This window comes from Xenopus laevis, chromosome 9_10S (genome assembly GCF_017654675.1).
Source record: "Xenopus laevis strain J_2021 chromosome 9_10S, Xenopus_laevis_v10.1, whole genome shotgun sequence".
Taxonomy (NCBI): domain Eukaryota; kingdom Metazoa; phylum Chordata; class Amphibia; order Anura; family Pipidae; genus Xenopus; species Xenopus laevis.
In genome coordinates, this window is record NC_054388.1 from 33,434,392 (window position 1) to 33,455,918 (window position 21,527).

The window sequence follows — 21,527 nt, forward strand, 5'->3', positions numbered from 1 at the left end:
GACTTTTAAAAGAAGCAGGTGTACAGTTATTTCATACAATAAATGGTTTTAGTGAACTGTGTCTATTTTGAGTCATTTTTAGTAAAACAGGCTTGTTTGCACAGTGAGAATGGAGTCGCAGCATATCATTACATTATCATAGCTAGGTAGGGCTGGTAAAAATGATGGTTGATCCCAATGTTATTAATAGAGAAAAAAGATAAATATATAGGAAGGCCGGTATTTTTTTTTTTCAGAAAGGGTGGCAACCCTATAGCTAGGACCTATATGCCTGTCTTGGTCTTCCCCAATGGGAATAAAAACACACAAAACACCAGTCCCTCTCACCTTCAATTTTATTTTCACAGGAACAAAACAGATTTTTTTTTTCAGTCCCTCAAACCTATCTTTTCATGGTCACATACAAACATGGCGACTAACTCCATTTTAGTCTGAAAATGAATGAGTCTGTACTTGTGACTGCCCCTCTTGCATACAATGAGGTTCATGGGTTCCCCAAGCACAGTATGATGGATAAATTGTGATTTGGATGACTTCAAGTCTTTAAAAACTTAAATGGAAACAGTAAAGGGAACCACCAAACTTTGGTTATGGGACAAATCAGTGCACAACAGAAAAATATGGGGAAGAAACAAAATACAACTGTTGTAAAAAATAGAAAAAACCCCACGCAGACTGATGTTTGGAACTGTACAAATGCATGAGTGCTGTCATTTTCGGGATGTTTTCTTATCTTGTCTCAACTTACTTCTCTGTCCTAGAGAATGAAAGAGAAAAAAGTGAGTATATGGTCAAGTCCTGCAGGAAATATTGTAGACTAGTAATGAAACATCAACACAGGTTTACGGCTGGTCACTGTTTTACAGTGAGAAAGAAGGATCATATTAGTGTAAAACTAAAATACACAACATTAGCACATGACACATTAGACAACACAAGGTTTTCAGAAGACTTAATGTCATATAATTAAAGGACACTAGATAATAATAATTGTATAATGTTCCTACTGAACTGTGCTAAGTATAGTGGAATGACTAAACAGGAATACTTTTATTATCTCTCCCTGTACATCATATTAACAAATAGGGAGTTGTTCCAGTTATGTCGATATACTGTAGTTCCCTTGGGCAGTTTTAAGCTGGAAGGCTGGAAGCTTTACTGGAAGGCTAAGACAGGTGAACAATAATTGAACAGTCAGTACTACCATCTGAAAAACTGGGGAAAACACGGCAATGTGAAAATAATCATTTATACTAACATTTCCTCAGACAAAATACAAAGTGGAAATTAAAAATTAAAATTGATCCACAGGTTCCCTCTAACTCGGCTTTAAAAAAATTATCTTTTTGCCCCTTTTACCAAGTTAAAATTGCGGTCTGGTTAATAACCTACACAGAAGAAAGTACTTTGTGGGAACAGACCTAATTTTTTCCTGTCTGTCTGCTAGTTAAACCAATGCTGGATTGTTAGGGTCAGCTGAACCCTGGCAACCAGAAAAACATTTATCATATATATTTCATATATAGGGGCTGCATATTAAAACAATAAAAGTCAGCTTTTCTGAGCTTTTCAGCTTCTGCATCATAGCCAGTGATTTAAATTTCCCTTAAAAGGGAAGACGAACATAACAAGCTTTTTGAAAAATAAACAATTTCAAGCAACTTTGCAATATATATCAATTAAAAAATATTCAGACTTTTCATTATTTTTAATGGTTTAGAACAGTTCCCTAAGCCTAGCCCTCTGCTCTCCTGCTGATCTGTCTGACTACTTTGCTGAGCTGGCTGACTACTGTTGCTTTATATCAGCAGCCATCTGTCCTCAGCCTGCATCCTCCAAACCCCACAGTTCCCTGCACATGTGATTTCAATGAGGAATGGAACATTACAGTGAAATGCATTATGGGTTATGTCGTTCCTGCATGCTGTCTGTAAGCGGTTGTTACAATTCGTAACATCAGTTTAGTCCCTCCTTCCCTGCCAGGATTTCAAATGATGCAGAAAGAAAAGAACTGTTAAACAGCTGGATTTTAGCATAGAAAATGGCATTTATTCATACATTTTGAAGACACAGGTAACTGTGATGGATATATTAGGGCTTTCTATGTTATGTGGGCCTCTTTGGAAGCCAGAGTTCCCCTTTAAGTATGTGACATTCCTTCTGTTTAGAGTGCATTAAGGTCAGGTGTTTAGGTCAGAGTAAAAAGTGCAAAGATTGTAGTAAATAAATGTGAGCAGCATGCAGGGTCTGACAGGTGAATGAATGGCAAAAGGCAGATTTGGAAAAGCAGCCTTACTTCACCAGAAGCCCAGAGTCTACCGAAGCGTCCTATACTTTGCCAGCCTACTGCTTTGCTCAGCTGCAGTCCTAAAGGAAGAGTGGGAAAGAAGGAACAGAAAAATAGGAAGGACAGTGAGAAGATTCAAGGAGAAAGGGAAAATACAGGAGAAAACTGTGGAGAGAAAGTGGGGTCAGAGTTGGAGCAGTTCGTAGTTGCAGTAACTGCAGACACCAGATCGACAATGAACCTGAGAAAGTCCTTTAATTTTGGGGAGCACTCTTCAGTAGCACTCATGAAACAAGACGCAGCAAGCCCTAGACATGTAGAGGCCAGATACAGACTATTGCAATAGGGTTTATACTGGTTCCTGTTGTTGGTCTTGTAAGTGAGGCTGAAGAACATAAATCTAAAGGATAGTGCAGCAGATCCCGGCCTATGAAATTCTGATGCTGTAATACCTTTTTACTGCTTTGTGAGCAAGCATGCGGTTTCCTGCCAGGAATGTGATGGTCCCAAGCAAAGCCAAGTACTTCAAAGTCTGGAACATGTTCAGCTGTGTCCAATACACGTACATCAAACCCAACATTGCTATTGAAGAAACACAGGCGATAAGAGTGTTGAGCACAAATATCCATTTGGGCAACTGATTGGAAGGGTATGGAGGATTAAAGGAAAAAGTACATACTTGCATGCCCCAGGTGGAAGATGATCGTGCTGGGCGAGAAGCTGATATTAGAAACATTGGCACCAATCTTTATCCACTGAAGAGGAAAAAACAGACAATGCTGAATACATATAATGCATGTAAATACAGTCAGACCATACTCCTACACTGGTACTGTATACACAATCAGTCTACTCTTTCCGTGGTTATACAGGTATGGGACCTGTTATCCGAAAACCCATGATTCAGAATGCACCGATTTACGGAAAGGCCATCTCCCATAGACTCCATTATAATCAAATAATACAAATTTTAAAAATAATTTCTTTTTTCTGTGTAATAATAAAACAGTACCTTGTACTTGATCCAAACCGATATAAGTAATTGTTATTGGAAGCAAAACCAGGCTATTGGGTTTATTTAATGTTTACATCAGGTATGAAGATCCAAATAACAGAAAGATCCGTTATCCGGAAAACCTCAGGTCCCGAGCATTCTGGATAACAGGTCCCATACCTGTATTAAGATCTACACAGTACTGATTCCTTTGTCATGCACTTCCAGCCAAACAGTACGGATCCCCATGTCCTATATGAATCACGCTGTACTATTTATTTGTTGTGTATAGACAGAGGATGGAAAAATAGACGGTAACAAGGATTTCAGGCAGTGCTTTGTTGGATGCACAGGTACAGTTTACTGTTGGGGGGATGTTAAACACTCACCAGGATAAAAAGCAGCAGTAGAGGTGCAAGGATCAAAGCAGTAAAGGTGTTTGATACCACAGTTGGTGGCCTTTTCTCAGGTTCCCGAAACAGGTGCTGAGGAAAAAAACAAGCATTTAAATGTGTCTATAGAACAATAGGGGCATTCTATTATTTCCTAGTTTTTAAAGCTTTTATTATCTATGTGTCAGCCATATTACATAAGTTCCTTTGCTATCATAACACAGCTTCAGCAAACTGCAAAAGTACTTCGTCTTTAGATCAGATGTCAAACCCAAGCACCACAGTTTGCAGCGGATTTGACACATTTGGAGTAGATTTCTGATGTGTTGGGATCATTTTCCAGATATATAATATATGGCTTGTCACCTGAATGTCTGGTTTAGGGATGAACAAGTTCTTGGATTGAATGGGAACTGGAGAATCCTCATCTGGAAACTTAATTAGTACATCAGCCTATATAAAAAGACAAAAGGGGTGGTTAGAAATTGATAGGGATACCACTTTCACAAGCCAGCTTCTTTACTAATCTCAATATGGTCATATATGGGCCAATAAAAGCTGTACTCTACTGCACCAGACAATGTTGACAGATGTATGGGACTTTCCCCATGGTCTGCCTGACCAATCTATCAGACAGTTTAGAATGCCCCATTAGATGAGCACCTTCTTGTTTAGTTAAAGCTGTCCTCTCCTGACACAGGTCTACCCAGCCCCTATCACGATACAGTTCTGGGCCTGGGGCCAAAACGATTTGGCCCAGTGTGGGGGGTAGTCAGATTGAACAATCTCCTTTGTTGACCTTACCAAGTAACGGGTGGGCCGTGTATGTCCAGCTTTACATGAATTGCAATCAAATAAGCAGCCCAAAATTTATAGTAATTTTACAGTGTTCGTTTTGACCTGTCTTTATACTACTAGATCTCATCAATAAGCTGTAAATGGTACAGTTTATTGATGATTCACAATTTACTTTCACACGATTATCTTAGGGCTGTTACAGTACACTTACTACATTCCATAGCATGGGGTTCTCTATAGTTGCATCTCCCACAATCAGGTAGAGCGTGTATGTTCCTGAAGCAGAGTCAAATTCAGACTTCCTTTCTGATGGATCCAGCTCAAACCTATAGGTGTTCTTATTGTCTGGCTCTGCCACAAAAACAACTTCTTGACCTGTCTTTTGGTTATGTAGCCGAACAAAGGTCTAACAAGCAGAAAATGAAATGTAAAGCATTAGTGAACAGCATCAATGATATCATTGTACTATGATCTGCATAATCTAGTGTATGTTATATGAGATGCTATAAAGATGAGGAATAAAACTGTATTACTAGATTTTGGTTAAATTAGGGCAGTTCTTTATACAGAAGTACGAAGTCCACTTAATGCTCATCAAATTTGGAAGAAAGCTTCAAATTGAATTTTGAGATCATAATGGGCAACATGGCGGACTTCATGATAAGAGATGTAAGGACAAAGTGGGCGGCATGAAGTTCATGATATAAACTTTAGGATTAGGAAATGGTACCTGGTGAGGTGTGAGGCTGGCTCCTGTGTTTACATCTGTCAGCTGGAAGGACAGTGCAAAGTTCTGATGACTGTCTGTAGTAAATGGTCCTTTGGCTTTTGAAGGGAAATTTACTCTGAGGAAAGAGGACAAAAAGACTAAGCAGCCTGTTTCAACATAGACTGATCTCTACAACTCTCCAATAAATCCCCTTACCTAGTCATCTTAGGAGAGATACTTTGGTCTTTGTCAACAATAGAGAGATCGACATTTCCAATCCCCACCTCAGTGGACACTTTCACCTTAAGCTAAAAGAGAAAATATAAATAGTTTACGACTCAGCTGCATTTGCCACCCACATAAATACCCATGGCCGTTGTTTTATTATAAACACTAAATCACCTGACACTGACCACTTTTGCCTGCTTCCCTCCAGTGGTCTCAGGGTTAAAACACTGACCTGCAAGTCCTACTACTTTTTAAATAAAAAAAGAACTATTGCCAACAAAGGCCTACATAGCAAGAAAACAACTCTTTTTTTGTGCATGCTTTGTGGAGTTATTAGTCACAACTTAGAGCCTTTTGTTTGTGAATAGATTTAAAAAGTCAGTATTATTCCTAAAATAACATTAAAAATAGTTCATATAAGCATCTTTATTAAAGCCCACGCCATGACATTTAAAGGCAGTTTCATATCATGTTAGTTATTCAACAGTTTCCAGTGGTAACAACTTTCTTCTTCAGTTTTTAACTGTGCTGATGCCAAATCGATACTGAATGGTTAATTGTCGAAACTGAGCACATCTGTGGTGCCTGGAGAGTTCCATATCACTTCTACATTCACATGCATCTTATACACTGGTGTATAAATAACGGAGAATATCCAAGCGATAAATACTATGCTCACCTCCACCTGACTACCCAAGTAACGGAGATCTCCTTCCACATTGATAGTGAAATCATAGTAGCCGCTAGCTGGCTTGGAATCCATGAAGTTCAGTTCAAAGGAATCCCTAAAACAAAAAATAAACAAATTAGCTTAATTAAAACCTACATTTTGTAGACCGCTTATATCATATATTTTTAAGATATACTGTATAGTAGGAGCATAGAATTTAAAATTAGGGATGCACGGAATCCAATATTGTGAATACGGTTGAACCACTTAATCCTTCGTGAAAGATTTGGCCGAATACCGAAATTGAATCCTAATTTGCATATGCAAATTAGGGACAGGAAGGGAAAAACTTTTTTTAGTTCCTTGTTTTGTGACAAAAAGTAATGCAATTTCCCTCCCTGCCCCTAATTTCAATATGCACCATTATACACCATTGTATAAGATGCATATGCAAATTAGGATTCGGATTCGGTTTGGCCGGGCAGAAGGATTCGAGTGAATCCAAATTCTGCTGAAAATGGCTGAATTCTGGCCAAATCCCGAACCGAATCCTGGATTTGGTGCATCACTACTTAAAATACAGGTATGGGACCTATTATCCAGAATGCCCAGGACCTGGGGCTTTCCAGATAATGTATCTTTGTGTAATTTGGATCTTCATACCTTAAGTTTACTAGAAAATCACAAACATTAAATAGTAATAGTCAGGTTCTGCGGCTAATAAGGATTAAATATATATTAGTTTGGATCAAGTACAAGGTACTGTTTTATTATTACTAGGGATGCACCGAATCCAGGATTCGGCCTTTTTCAGAAGAATTTGGATTGGACCGAATCCTTCTGCCTGGCCGAACTAAATCCGAATTTGCATATGCAAATTAATGGTGGGAAAGGAAATCGCGTGACTTTTTGTCACAAAACAAGGAAGTAAAAATTGTTTTCCCCTTCCCAACCCTAATTTGCATATGCAAATTAAGGTTCGGTATTCTGCTGAATCTTTCGTTAAGGATTCGGGGGTTTGGCCAAATCCAAAAGTGGATTCAGTGCATCCCTAATTATTACAGAGAAGAAGTAAATCATATTTTAGCATTAGGATTATTTGGATAAAATGGAGTTTATGGGAGATGGGCTTTCTGTAAATCAAATCTTTCTGGATAACAGGTTTCCGGATAACATATTCCATCACTGTACAGATTCCTGTACGTTATATATTTTAGAATATATATCTATTTTAGAATTCCATACACTCATGGGTTAAAAATAAAGTATAAAAAAAATCACTTATTTCAAAATCTCTACATCTACGCATTTAGATCCTCTAGGGACAGTTATCAAGAAGACGATCCCTAGAGGATCAAAATGCATAGATGTAGCTATTTTGAAAAAAATTATTATTTAAAACTTTATTTTTAACCGGTAAAAAAAAATCTATGGTTTGAGCTGTACTTGGACAGCATATTTTTAAGTACATCATTATAATTGCACTTTGTACTGAATTCATTATTGCAGTATTACACCCCCCACAACTAGGCTGTAGCAGTAGCACCCTATGTTAAATGTATCATTAGTAAAACTGCTCACAGTTGCCTTTTTAAAATTTACTTAACGGCATGCACAAAACTTACTGGGGTTGCTTTATTAATAGAGGTGCAAACAATCATAATTAATCTTGATTAATTTGCTACAAGTTGTTGGAAAAAATATTTGCTATTGGTGACTGCATTGGCGCAATGTGGCACCTATGTTAGAGCTCAGCCCCAACTATGTTTTAAAAGATAAATCTGTTTTTAATGGTCAGTCATGTGGCCACTACCCAAGTTTGGAAAAAAAATAAAAAATCCACCAAACCCTGCACTGCTAGTGAGACCTGAAGGCATTTTTGTAAACCACGACTTTCATGAGATCTAAGGGTGACACACATTTACCCACCTATGTATAAAAGCAGGTGAAAAAACGAAGGATGCACCAAATCCACTATTTTGGATTCGGCCGAACCCCCGAATCCTTCGCGAAAGATTCGGCAGAATACCGAACCGAATTCTAATATGCAAATTATGGGTGGGAAGGGGGAAACATTTTTTACTTCCTTGTTTTGTGACAAAGTCACACGATTTCCATCCCGACCCTAATTTGTATATGCAAATTAGGATTCAGATTCGGTTCGGCCGGCCAGAAGGATTTGGCAGAATCCGAATCCTGCTGAAAAAGGCCGAATCCCGAATCGAATCCTGGATTCGGCGCATCCCTAGAAAAAACAGCTGGTTCACTCCCATGGTTGTGTTCACACACTGATTGGGTTTCAGCATAAAAATTCATATTTTTACGTTTCTGCACCGAAACATGCAGGTGGCAATAAAGCCTAAAATGTGGAATATAAGGCAATATCTAAAGGTGAAAAAAATAGGCAGCCCATACAGTCTGCTAGTTTCAAATTGGGATTAGAGAACAGGGAATTCACGCACTTCTGTTTATTGTATTGCAAAGATTCTTACCCGGATGTAGTGAATGCAACCTGTTGCAGAACAGTTGCTTTTGTGCTGCTGGACTTGGCTTGATTCACTTTGACTTTGGCTTCTGTCAGTGGCTGAGACAACACGTTTGTGACCAGCAACTGCAGAGAAAACAGTAGTGTATAATGGATCTGGATTAGAGAATAATCCTCAACATTTACTTTTAGTAGCATGTACACTAAGGTTGCTGGCCTATTTTTAAACCAGAACTTGAAGGTATTGTGCAGCTAGGATATTGTATACCTCAATTACTATTCACAGTTTATAGGATCAGTAACCCTAGCAACCACACAACAGTCTAAATGTCAAAGTAAACAGCCTGCAACAAAATACAATTATTATACAAAGTCTGCTAGGACTGTATTTGCTGTCCGGTCATCTTCTGTAAGAGTGCTTCTGTTTCAGCTGGAGTGGTGGGAAATCAGATTATGTTTTTATTTTGTTTACTACTTCTTTTATCCCCCTGTCAGGCCTCTTTCTTCTCTGGGGTGAACAGCAATAGCAAAAAATGTAATTTGAAAATGCTGCCACCATAAAATAGAAAGTATCAAGAACCTTGAGCAGTGGCTGTTTATGGGACACAGCAGCAGGGCCATCGGGTACCACGACGAGAGGAATGTGATAATGATTATCAGATAAAGCAGAGGCTGCCAATGCCACACTGAATGCTTCTGAGATGGAATCAAATTTCTTCCTGCTGAAAATGGCATTCATCAGCTGGACAATCTGTTCCTGAAGAGGAAGAAAGAACACGGAGTGAAGATCCCCCGTTACTGACCAAATGTTTCTACCTTTAATATCTGCTGATCAATACAGAAAATGTGCATCTACATAATTTGTATACTACAGTCTAGGAAATAGCAGAGGCATATGATCCAACTTTTAATTACTAAAGTGACACAGAAGAAATTGGAAAAAATATAGAGCCTAAGCCAATCATCCTGGTGGGATAAACGATTTGCATAAATGAGAAAGGAGAAGATCTCTGTTGTTCTAAAGTCTGAAATGCCCACAAAGCAATAATGTTTGTGTACTTTGATGATTTTTCAACAGTGCAATTAGGCTTAACATTATTTACAGTGATAATTCAGCCTTCCTCTGAAATGGAGAAAGTCCAATTGATTTATTTAGAAGTTACAAAGTTTAAGTAGGCTTTAATACATTACATAGTTAAATCGGGTTGAAAAAAGACAAAGTCCATCAAATTCAACCCCTCCAGATGAAAATCCAACATCCAAACACCCCCCTCCATACCTTCACATGAATTCTATATACCCATATCTTTACTAACTATAGAGTTTAGTATCAAAACAGCCTTTGATATTATGTCTGTCCAAGAAATCATCCAAGCCATTCTTATAGTCATTAACTGAATCAGCCATCACAACATCACCCGGCAGTGCATTCCACAACCTCACTGTCCTGACTGTGAAGAACCCTCTACGTTGCTTCAAATGAAAGTTCTTTTCTTCTAGTCTAAAGGGGAGGCCTCTGGTACAGTGATCCACTTTATGGGTAAAAAGGTCCCCTGCTATTTGTCTATAATGTCCTCTAATGTACTTGTAAAGTGTAATCATGTCCCCTCACAAGCGCCTTTTTTCCAGAGAAAACAACCCCAATCTTGACAGTCTACCCTCATAATTTAAGTCTTCCGTCCCTCTAACCAGTTTAGTTGCACTTAGTCTCTGCACTCTCTCCAGCTCATTTATATCCCTTTTAAGGACTGGAGTCCAAACTGCACTGCATACTGCAGGTGAGGCCTCACCAGGGACCTATAAAGAGGCAAAATTATGTTTTCATCCCTTGAGTTAATGCCCTTTTTTATGCAAGACAGAACTTGCAGAAATTTGCTTTAGTAGCCACAGAATGACACTGTCCAGAATTAGACAACTTGTTATCTACAAAGACCCCTAGATCCTTCTCATTTAAGGAAACTCCCAACACACTGCCATTTAGTGTATAACTTGCATTTACATTATTTTTCAAAGTGCATAACCTTGCATTTATCAACATTGAACCTCATTTTCCAGTTTGCTGCCCAGTTTTCCAATTTAGACAAATCACTCTGCAAAGTGGCAGCATCCTGCAAAGAACCTATAGTTCTGCACAATTTAGTATCACAGTTTAGTACATTAGCTTAGAACTAAATATAACAAGGGAATAATGTTCCCAGTGAATATGTAAACACATCAGAGCAAGTGGGACGTCTCTTACCTCCTTCAATGCGGGCTCCGTACCTACATGGTCTGACAGTCTGTAAGTTGCTGCCACAAACAGAGCAGTGGCTTCCAGACCTTCTTCAAACTGCAAGTACTGACCCCCTAGGTCATCGAGACGAGCAACAAGATCCTGGAAGGTACAAATACAAAACATTTCAATCTGTAGCAACCACCGGCCCACAGCCTCTATGTGGCTTAACAACTGAGATGGAGTTCAATCAGAGAGAGACAGATGTGCAATGTAAGTGTGTATGAGTGAAATATATATTTTTTTTCTTGTCCCACATTACACAGATAATGTTTTGGTTTAGAAAGAGGTGGAGAGCCACTAAACATGCACAAAAGGGTTCAAAGAGGAAACAAATGGTTCAGTTCCTATAGGAAAGGCTTTGGGATCAGCCAGATACTGAAATGCATTAAAGTCAAAGTATTCCCCTAGTTCAACACTAGTTCGAGAATAGAAGTTTTGTGGACCATTCTTTTGCTTGTTTTAATTACTACAAGGAGGTTTTTGGTATGTCTTGAGCTAAATCACCCCAAGGCTGAGTTAAGCCCAAATTCTAATCTCAGCTTTAGCATGCAGATCTGATTCAAATAAATGGAGCAGGGGCAATAAGCAGATCTGCCTCTCTCAGCCTGCAAAATTATACAGGCTGACAACAACCTGTGTGCCCATAGCCTAAATGGATATCCTATAGTTCATTGTGTCAGTGCTGCAAGATACATCTCATTAGGGGTTGTGAGATCTCTAATAGGAAGAAGCTTCACTAACCCCTTAACCAAGCCTAATGGAGAACTAAGAGTGTAGGAACAGGAAGTGGGGACAACAAGATGAGCTGCTTTATCTGCCTAAAGACCTCAGGAACTCAGGAGTGCATGGGTACATTTTATTCAAAAGTCTGCCCAGACTGTATGGAAAGATGCAATATTTACAACACATGCTAGTATACCATCTCCTTCTCCATACCTCTATCTCCTCCACAATCCCACGTAAGTTAGCTTGCTGGGACAGGAATGAGGCCGTGAGCAAGGCTTCAATGGTGCTGTGGAAATAGAATTATCCAAATTAACAATGCAGAGCTATCCTGGGAAGAAGGGGTTACATTTTTGTGATTTATTATATGAGTTTGGCATGAACAATGCTAACTACATCTCCCTCTGAAACTAAAAAAACAGTCACATGCCTATAAGAGACCCCAAAATAGAAGATGTTCTCTCACTGGAGGAAGAAAATCCGACGGCAATGGGTAATTCTTCCTGCTATCTGACAATCTCATTTCAATGATAATGCAAAGGGTCTCCTGGGCCAAGATGAGGGGGACCAGGCATTGAATAGCGAAGCATTGCGTGGCAGTGGAATGACAGACACGTCTGTATGTGAATACTAGAAGTACAGGGTTTATGAGTATGATGGTTTTCTGCTGTCTCTGGGGACTGCTATTATTACTGCAATGTACATTTAAAAGGCTTCTTGCAAATTGCTCCTGCTTTCATACTAAGAATTATATATGTTGGTAGGTGCCACATTTATATGGAGATTAGAATTATTCATTATTCAATAGTCATAAAGTAATTTCCCACGTACAATACCAAATAAAATGTTCGCAGGCTTTCAAGTAGTTGTGTCTCTTGGGGACTAGAACAATATGACAGCAATTTGTTAGTTTAAAAGAAAATCTGTAAAAGGAATAATCATCGATGGTGGCTTGCATAGATAGGAAAGCCGGTCAAACGCAGAAAGATCCACGTTTTAGCTAGTTCAACCAAGCTGGAGTGAGTCAGATTAGGGTTATCCAATCATTTATGCCTTTTGTTAAAGGAGAAGTAAACTCTAAAAATGAATGTGGCTAAAAATGCCATATTTTGTATACTGAACTTTTTATATATTTCATATATTGCCCAGGCTAAAGTTTGAGATTCTCAGTGGCATCAATGATCCAGGACTTCAAACAAGTCATGGGTGTCACCATCTTTAAAGTGTTTGCGACACACATGCTCAGTGGGCTCTGAGCAGCTGTTGAGAAACTTAGTGATTGTTGCAAATTATCAAGCAGAAAATTAGGTTGTCCTGTAATATAAACTGATGCTACAGGGCTGATTCTCAAATTCTGATGCTACGTGCACTGCTTTCTGATTGGACGTGCATTATCTGTATTAATTACTAATCAACCTTATATTGTGACATTTCTATTCTATGTATATATACTGTATATTGTGAGTGGGTCCCTAAGCTCAGTAAGTGACAGCAGCACAGAGCATGTGCAGTGAATCAGCAGAAAAGAAGATGGGCAGCTACTGGGGCATCTTTGGAGACACAGATCTTTACTGCTAAAGGGCTGTGGTTGCCTTGGGCAAGTACAGAAACCTAAAACATAATGTACAACATTTCTAGCTGGTTCTTTAGTTAAGCTTTAGTTCTCCTTTAAATAATGGCGTTCTATAGCAGAATGCATCAACAGCTGAATAGGATCAGTATCAGATAGATTAAGGAAGAGGGTGTATTTATACCCATATGCAGGCCAAGAGACTGTGGGCTTGGTGATTTTTTGGAACATTATTCTCCTTGCTTCCTATTTGTTCACTACAGCATGCAGAATGCATATCAACCTTGTACAAAAGGATCATACTAATGGCATTTTCTCATTAGACCAGCCACTTGGATGGAACTCTGACCTCCAGACATTTAAGGAAACAAACAAAGATCTGTAAGAACTTGTTTGGAAACCCTGCAGCCCCAATTTCTCTCTCTGGCACAACCACACCACTGGGCAAATTGAATAATCGAACACATTTGCAAAGGAGGGTTTAGTAATAGTGAACAGCAGAGGGTATTCATTTAATCTTTCCTGATATGACTGCATTACTGCAATTGTTAGGCAACCTCCCCTCTAATCACCACCACTGACTGTAGTTCTTTCTCCTCCTATTCTGCCTGGTGCTCCCACCTTTTTAAAAAACAAAACAAAAATAAATCAGCCCCAACCTGGGCTACCCTGGACATTTGCACGAGCAGTACAAAATACTTTATTTTTTGTACTACAAACACATCCTTCTAGAGTTGGTAAAAGGGCTACCTGGGAGGTCGGAAAAAGACGTAGGCATGGCACTTTCCTTCTTCTTTAAATTTAAATGTTTAAACTAAAAAAATAAAAGCAAAATTTCCTGTGTGATGTCTGAATACTGAACTTGAAAATATAGTTTAGAGTGCCTCAAGAGTTTTCATAAATCAGAGCAGGTTATTTACTAGAAATAACCACTTTGGCAATGTAAGGATTTTCCAATTTTAGGGGGCAGATTTATCAAAATATAAGATTAAAATTTACAAAAATATCAAGGCTAAACCACAGTAATGTTCTAAGATACCACACAATTTATATCTTCTCCAAACAGCATGGGCTGGTGCATCCATTCTCCAAAACTATGCTGGCCCCAGGTACTAGTGTAGGATCACTTTGCTGCCATAACTATCTTTTTCCAGGATCCTCTCAACAGGTTGGTCCAGCCCATATGTGCAGTTGAGTAAAAATAAGGCTTTTCACTTTACTGCACATTCACAACTAGCCCAAGAACCCAGTCTCCTTTAGAAGTATCGCAGGGTATTTGCATGGTAAGTGATATGAAAAATACAGGAAAAAAACCAGAAATCTATATTGTTGATTTAACAGACACATTTGGGGGGAAACACACTTATTTCAGTTGGGAGGATGTTCTGTCTGGGGGTATGTAATGTGGCATTTAAAGGGAAACTATAACTGCAAGTTTATTAATAATTTTACAACATTATGAGAGAGAGAAAATGGGTTTACATTCAGCGTGTTCATCCATTTTGCTTGCTTTTATACCATAACCTTGTAGTCTAAATAACATAGGTCATCTAGCTCCGAATGCCAAACCCCGAAAATGAAAAAGAGCCGAAGAGTAATGTAAGGAAATGAACAGAGTAAGAAAGAAAAGCATAAAAAAAAAAAAAGAGATCCTTCTATAGCTGTCCGAAAATGTTAATGAAAAAAGATTTTTTTGAAAAAAAAAGTGCTTATCCACCTGGGCTTATGTAGATAAACACTATCTGAACCTACAAAAATAAATCTAAGGGCCAGATTTATTAAAGGGGTTGTTCACCTTTTGGACAATAAAGCTAATTTAACAGCCCATGTCATTAAAGTTTTTGTGATTTATCTTTATTGCTTAAAATGTTTGCTTTCAGGGATACATACCATAGAAGTGGATCATCTCTGCAAAAACTCTCTACTTTGTTAAGTGATCGTGGGACACGCTCTGTGAAAATGCAACGAAGTGAACAAGGAAGTTCACGACTGAATCTGCACTGCGCATGCTCTCTCTCTTCACTTATCTTTATCAGATTGCCTGAATCTTGCCAGCCAATGGAATTGAAGCAAACAGAGTTTTTGCAGAGATGATCCATAGCTTCTGTGGTATGTATCTCTGAAAGCAAACATTTTAGATAATAAAGATAAATTACAAAAATGTTTTTTATGACATGGGCTGTTAAATTAGCTCTATTGTCCAAAAAGTGAACAACCCCTTTAAGGGTGAGATTGAAAATTCGAATTCTCAAATTTTTTTTATGGTCAAAACTGTCAAATATGACTAGGGAGTTATCCAAATTCAATTTGAGTTTTTTTTTTAAATTCAGATTAGATTTTCGAGCTTTATCATACTCTGGCCCTTTAAGAATTCGACTATTCACCACCTCAAACCTGTCGAATTACTGTTAAAGTCAATGGGAGAGGTCCAGGAATCAATTTGGAGATGTTTGCAGCCTTCCTGGCATTTGAGTTTTTTTCTGAGAAAAAACTGGAATCCAGTTTGATCTAATTCAATTCGAATTTTCGGGTTGTTTCAATTCGTCAGAGTTTAATTTGATTTTATTAATAAATTTTGGAAAGTCAAATTTCGAATTTATAAAAACTCACATGAATTCGAAATTCAACCCTTGATAAATGTGCCTCTAAGTGTGTTCATTTTTGTTTTTACAAACACAGATTGAAAGAAAACAGAAATGGAACAAGGTTAGCCTAAGTGGGGGTGGGGGCTAGTCCCAGCAACCACACACAGACTACAATGATCAATTTTTAATCTGTGGAAATAAGTACATGTGTTGAAAAAATACACATAAGATCTTGTATTTGGATGTTCAGACAGTGTTTATGTATCTTATACATAAGCTTTACTAAAAAGCTAATGTCAAAAAGGAGGTATATTGTCCCTTTAAAGAAAAACAAGGGCAGTCTTAATGTCCTAAAAACTAATTTTACAATTAGAATGCATAATGCAAGTGCTGCATATCTACAGATTCAGTAGTGCCATATAGAATGATAGATTTCCTGTACCAATATTCACCTTGAAAAATAAGGATTTCCTCAGACAACTTAAGTACTTACACATCTTTTGACAAAAAACTTAAAATAAATCACAGCTCACAAAGAACCTAATTTAAAAAGCCAAATAAACCGTAGATACTCACGCCAAAACATTTTCCTCCTTGCTGAGTCTGGTGGTAAGAGCACTAACCACTTCTTGAGATGCAAATGGGAGACCAAAACCACTGAGAGCACCTACAGCCTGATATATCTGGGTAACGGAGGAGTCTTCGCTGATTGCTCCAAGCAGGAGGTCCCTGGTCTCATTGGTAATAGTCACCTGTAAAGAAAAATTATTTAAAAAAAAAAACAGACCAAGAAAGTCTTCTATAACCACAAGGTTTACTGCAAGAGCCCCCCCTACCTACAGCCATTTGTACTAAATGGAGCATATATTTTACTGCTTCCACTCCTACCTTAAGGGTGAAGACACACAGAGCTGCTACTAGCACAGCTATAAAAATAGACAATGCTGATAATTTACTGATAATTGTCTCTATGTGTGTTTTAGTAGAGGCAATTCTCAATATTGTCTCTGGCGTGGTATTCTCAAAAGTTTTGTAGCCATGACAAGTAGTTGCTACTAGTAGCTCTGTGTCTTCACTCTTAGGCCTTTCCTCAACATTCATCTGTTACCCAGCTGACAAGAGGTCACCCATTCCGTTTAGAAGAAAAGAGGTTCCGCCTAAATATTCGGAAGGGGTTTTTTTTACAGTGAGAGCTGTAAAGATGTGGAATTCTCTCCCTGAATAAGTTGTACTGGCTGATACATTAGTTAGCTTTAAGAAGGGGTTGTATGGCTTTTTGGCAAGTGAGGGAATACAGGGTTATGGGAGATAGCTCATAGTACAAGTTAATCATTGGACTAGTCCGATTGCCATTTTGGAGTCAGGAAGGAATTTTTCCCCACTTTGAGGCAAATTGGAGAGGCTTCAGAAGTTTTTTTGCCTTCCTCTGGATCAACTGGCAGTTAGGCAGGTTAAAAAAAGTTAAAAAGGTTGAACTTGATGGACATGTGTCTTTTTTTCAACTACCTGTGTAGCTATTGTCTACAACATCACCACCCATCCCACTTCAAACACACACTTTATGAAGTTCAATATATTTAAATAGACCCACCTCACAGCTAGATAGAGCCTGGCTGGCCTGAGCTGCATAGAACAGAGAATCCACACTACCAGAGTCAACATTGGAGCGGATGATATCACATGCTTCCTGCAGGAATAAAGGATAAGTTCAGTTATGTATTTAGGCAGCACTGTATATCATGTAAGATTAATGTTTTTTTCCCCCCTTAGCCTAGTGTGGGAATAATGTGCTTTTTGTTTTTAATACTGCCCGTACCAATGCTGTGCCCGTCTACTTGTTAAAGGCAAACACTGTTCAGATTCTGCACACAATGCAAAGGCTGCTATCCCATGGATTATGACACTCTTACACTCACCTGTTCATCTGACACACTGTGCCCAAGTGCTTTGAGTCCTACTACGTAGTAGTATGCATTTTCTAAATTAGACACGGGTTGTTCCAAAGCATTCTTAAGTCGCTCTACGTCGGCCTGGCTCAAATAGTGGCTGGGGGTCAAAGCTTGTACGCTTGCCAGGAGCAGGAGAGACCAGGCGAAAAATGAATGTGGAATGTCTTGACAAAAAGAGAAAAACAATTATTTAGATAACAAATCTATTGCTATAGTCCAGAAACTGCTACTAATTACCATGGACAATAAATGATCACAACAAACTCTAATGATCAGCTCAGGCCAAAAATACACTTAGCCTTGAACTTAAGTGAAAATGTTTATGCATTGTGACTAGATAATGGTAAAAAAGTATCTCCTTTTTTTTGCACTCAGTAAATTACTTCAACTTAATTTATTAATCTTTTAATATTTAATTAGAAAATATTAATTGAGGTTAATTCATATATGTAACATTATCAAAATTTCATATATATATATATATATGTATATATATATACACACACACACACACACACACACACACACACACACACACACACACATCAGTTACTTAGTTCATATATGTTATTCAAATCAACTGCTCAAATGATAATGTCCAAATGTCTGTTGAATGTCAATCCATCATTAATTCGAAAATCAATTATTATTAAAAGCAACTCGTGGAGGTGCTAGTGGATTTGCTCATTTCTTATAGTGTCTCTTAGCGAAACCAATAATATCTTTAATATAAAGCTGCAATGTCTCTTTCTGGCCAATATATAACTTAGGGAAGATTTTGTAACTATGTAGCATTCCGTTTCTGCATTAGTTACATTGTTGTAAATGATGCAAAGTCTTAGAGGAAACAGTGTATAGCAAAGCTTTAATTCTCAATAGGCACTATCCTTATTGGATACTTTTTACCATTTGCTACATGGATAAATATACCACTGTCAACTGTATGGCACAAAAAAAACCTGCCTGACGTACAGCTCAGTCTGCCTTATCATGTACAACCTATGTGATATGACCTTTTGCATAATTCCTGTGCTGAGGCTGTAACCTAAAAAGATTATCACTTCTAAAGCAACTGTACATAGTATAAATTCAACTGCAAAAGTGATTTTAACTGTGAAGTTGCAATAAAAGGGCACTAAAAAGACATGATGTAAGCGGTCAGCTACAGAAGCAGAAAGCATATGCAGGTACTATACCTCCATCTAGTGCATATGTTCTGCCACTGTGAAAAGAAGGCAAGAATGAGAACAGCATTTGTACCTAAATTGTAAACCATGCTGCCTGGGGAACCCAAACAATCTAGGGGTCAACAATTTTAAGTTTTAATAGTTAGATTTGGAGTGACAGCTCGATTTCTGTATTGCATCTCATTTCTTTGAGTAGTATGATAATGTTTCTATGTACATATCATAATCTGTCCCCCATATATGTTGTATAGTGAATGGTCAGCTCATTATATAGGAATAGCTGGACAGCACTAGAGAAAAAGCAAGCCAAATAAATCTTTAGTTTAGTTTTCCTCCGACTACTACAGTTTCTTATTACACTCCAAAAAAAAAATACAAGCAGATTAAGGGTTTCAACTGACCATAGTGTTTATGAATATGATAGGGGCCTTGTACTCAACACTAATTGACTGATGTGAACAGCAACGTTGGAGATAGATATATCTTTATCTATATGTGTGTACAAAAGATTTCACAGAGATGCCTAACTGTTTTATTAATGCCATACAAGTCAGCAAAAACAAGAGAGTAAAAGGAAAGTTTTAGTATGGGGGGGATAACAAATGAAAAAACAAACAAATACAAAAAGTATTGTAGAAGTGATATCTATATTGGCTATTGCCCTTTGTCAGGCAAAATACAAATGAAAGCAAGAAAGGCACAGCATATATACTGTTAGATCAGTAAAAAGAATTCATGGGCAATACATTAGGAAGTTACAGAAAGATAGAGATCAATTGTAGAGATAATACAATGAATAAGGGTGGGTTGTAAATAGTCCAGGAGTCTGGATTCAGTCAGGTCACATAGTGTGACATGAAACCTGACTCTGAATTAAAGCTGGCCATAGACGCAAAGATCCGATCGTACGAATCCTCGATTCGTACGATTTTCGGACCATGTGTGGAGTGTCCAGACATTTTTCGACCCTCAGTCGATCGGCCAGGTTAAAAGATTTCTGTCGGCTGCCGATAACATCTCTGCATGTATTGCCAATCGTGTGAGTTTCAGTGGGAGACTGTCACTAGCTTTGGTCGGACATAACTTTCGTATGATTGCTGTCAGGGGCAGAACATCGGCCGATCTGTTCTTTTACTACTTTACTTGATCGGAATGGTTAGTGGCAGGTCGGGAGATGGGGGAAGTCAGATCGTTTGAGGATTCGAACGATCGGATCTTTGCATCTATGGCCAGCTTTAGCCTGTGTCTTAATTTGTTAAAGAACATACATACAGCATGACATACATACAGCATGGGGGGGGGGAGAGAAAGTGATATTTGAAGACAAGAGAGATGGCCTGAACATTTTTATTTTCTTTTGGCAATTCTGTCAGTTAATGTATTAATGGGGCAGTGGTTGTGCAAGAAGCTAAAGTCTAAATAAAGGCATTAAAACATTTTTTTTTTTTTTTTTAAAAACTTGCTGCTCAAATACTATGCATTCTTGTTGAAGCTTACCGCATTTAAGATGGAGAAAGACAGATAAGAAAGCCAAATAACCATAAGACCACACAGAATAAAACATAACCGTAGCAAGATATCGCCCTTCCATCCACCCTGTTGACTGCGAGTTCTATTTACCCCCTTTATCCATCAGTTTGTGTGTCATTTGCATATTGGATGTATGAACTCTTCTCTTGTTTAACAAATGTTGGCAGTTTTTCCATACACACACACACACACACTATATATATATATATATATATATATATATATATATATATATATATATATATATATATATATATATACACACACACACACATCTCTATATCTAGCTATACCTCCAAAACAATAAAAGATAAAGATCTATATATCTCTCTATATCTACCCCCAAAGCAACGTCACAGGCTTCAGATCGGAAGCAGAATAATGGAGCCCCTAATATAGAAGTGACAGACGTCCCCCTCCCCCCTAAAATGTTAGGGATACAACTGGCAGTACCCTCTGAGCTGCTGGAATAGTATACAGGTTGTAGTTGAGTGAGCTGTCACTGCTTGGAGGAAAAGTGCTAGGGTACGTGGAAGCAGAGGACAGAAATGGCTACTGGTGACACTGAGCCGAGCTCACGCCACAGAGCAGCCACACAACAGCATAAGCTATGCACCCGGAGTAACATGCACACCCCAAGACCCCATTTAACCAGTTATACATTGTACCCCCCATGTCCAGCTCACCCGCCGCCATGCTGCTGAAACCCCGCCCTCACAGCGTCACCACACCGGCACAGAGCCGACTACAACTTCCGGCGCGAATAAACAGGACACGTCAGGAGGAGGAGCTCGACTAAACCAAAGATGAATGCAAGGGGGGGGGAGTGCGCACTATTCTATCACTTTATTGTCTTCCTAACTTCACCTAGCAAGTGTTTTCTGTGTTCACGGTCTATAATGTACGTGACAGCCTAAAAAATAGCTCCCATAACCGGCCGGGAAGCGGAAGTATTTTCGAGCCAGACGACAATAGATTTGTCATTATAAGGACACTCATGTGGCTGACTATAATTGGTTGGAAAGCCCGCCAATCACAACAACTGGGGCGGAGCCCGCTGGTTGACATGAATCATCGCCAGAAGCGAGTCAAAAACTCTGTTGAGGCGCGCGTTCCAGTGTTTATGACGTGTAACTATACATTGT

The 21,527-nt window shown here is 38.5% G+C and overlaps 1 protein-coding gene across 4 annotated transcripts; it reads right to left on the minus strand.

Moving 5' to 3' along the window:
• Nucleotides 1-317: 317 nt before the first annotated feature.
• Nucleotides 318-21,225, minus strand: rpn2.S (ribophorin II S homeolog). Of its 4 annotated transcripts, none has more exons than XM_018237182.2 (18): nucleotides 21,069-21,225; nucleotides 17,633-17,829; nucleotides 17,308-17,403; nucleotides 16,293-16,468; nucleotides 11,775-11,850; nucleotides 10,803-10,937; nucleotides 9,144-9,320; nucleotides 8,571-8,689; nucleotides 6,088-6,193; nucleotides 5,397-5,488; nucleotides 5,202-5,316; nucleotides 4,683-4,877; nucleotides 4,040-4,126; nucleotides 3,671-3,766; nucleotides 2,967-3,042; nucleotides 2,740-2,869; nucleotides 2,297-2,367; nucleotides 318-757 (listed from the first exon to the last, which is right to left on the minus strand). In XM_018237182.2, exons 1-17 carry the CDS (start codon nucleotides 21,076-21,078, stop codon nucleotides 2,316-2,318), a joined length of 1,935 nt encoding a protein of 644 aa, XP_018092671.1. In that variant the 5' UTR covers nucleotides 21,079-21,225; the 3' UTR covers nucleotides 318-757; nucleotides 2,297-2,315.
• Nucleotides 21,226-21,527: the final 302 nt, after the last annotated feature.

Excerpts from the sequence above, each read along its gene's own strand:
- rpn2.S (XM_018237181.2), bottom strand. The coding sequence starts at position 21,078 with ATGGCGGCGGGTGAGCTGGACATGGGGG. Across the intron at positions 11,851-16,292 it reads AAGGAGGAAAATGTTTTGGC|CACCATTGAAGCCTTGCTCA; the intron begins GTGAGTATCTAC and ends CTATTTCCACAG. Across the intron at positions 4,878-5,201 it reads CCAGCCTCACACCTCACCAG|ACCTTTGTTCGGCTACATAA; the intron begins GTACCATTTCCT and ends TCTGCTTGTTAG.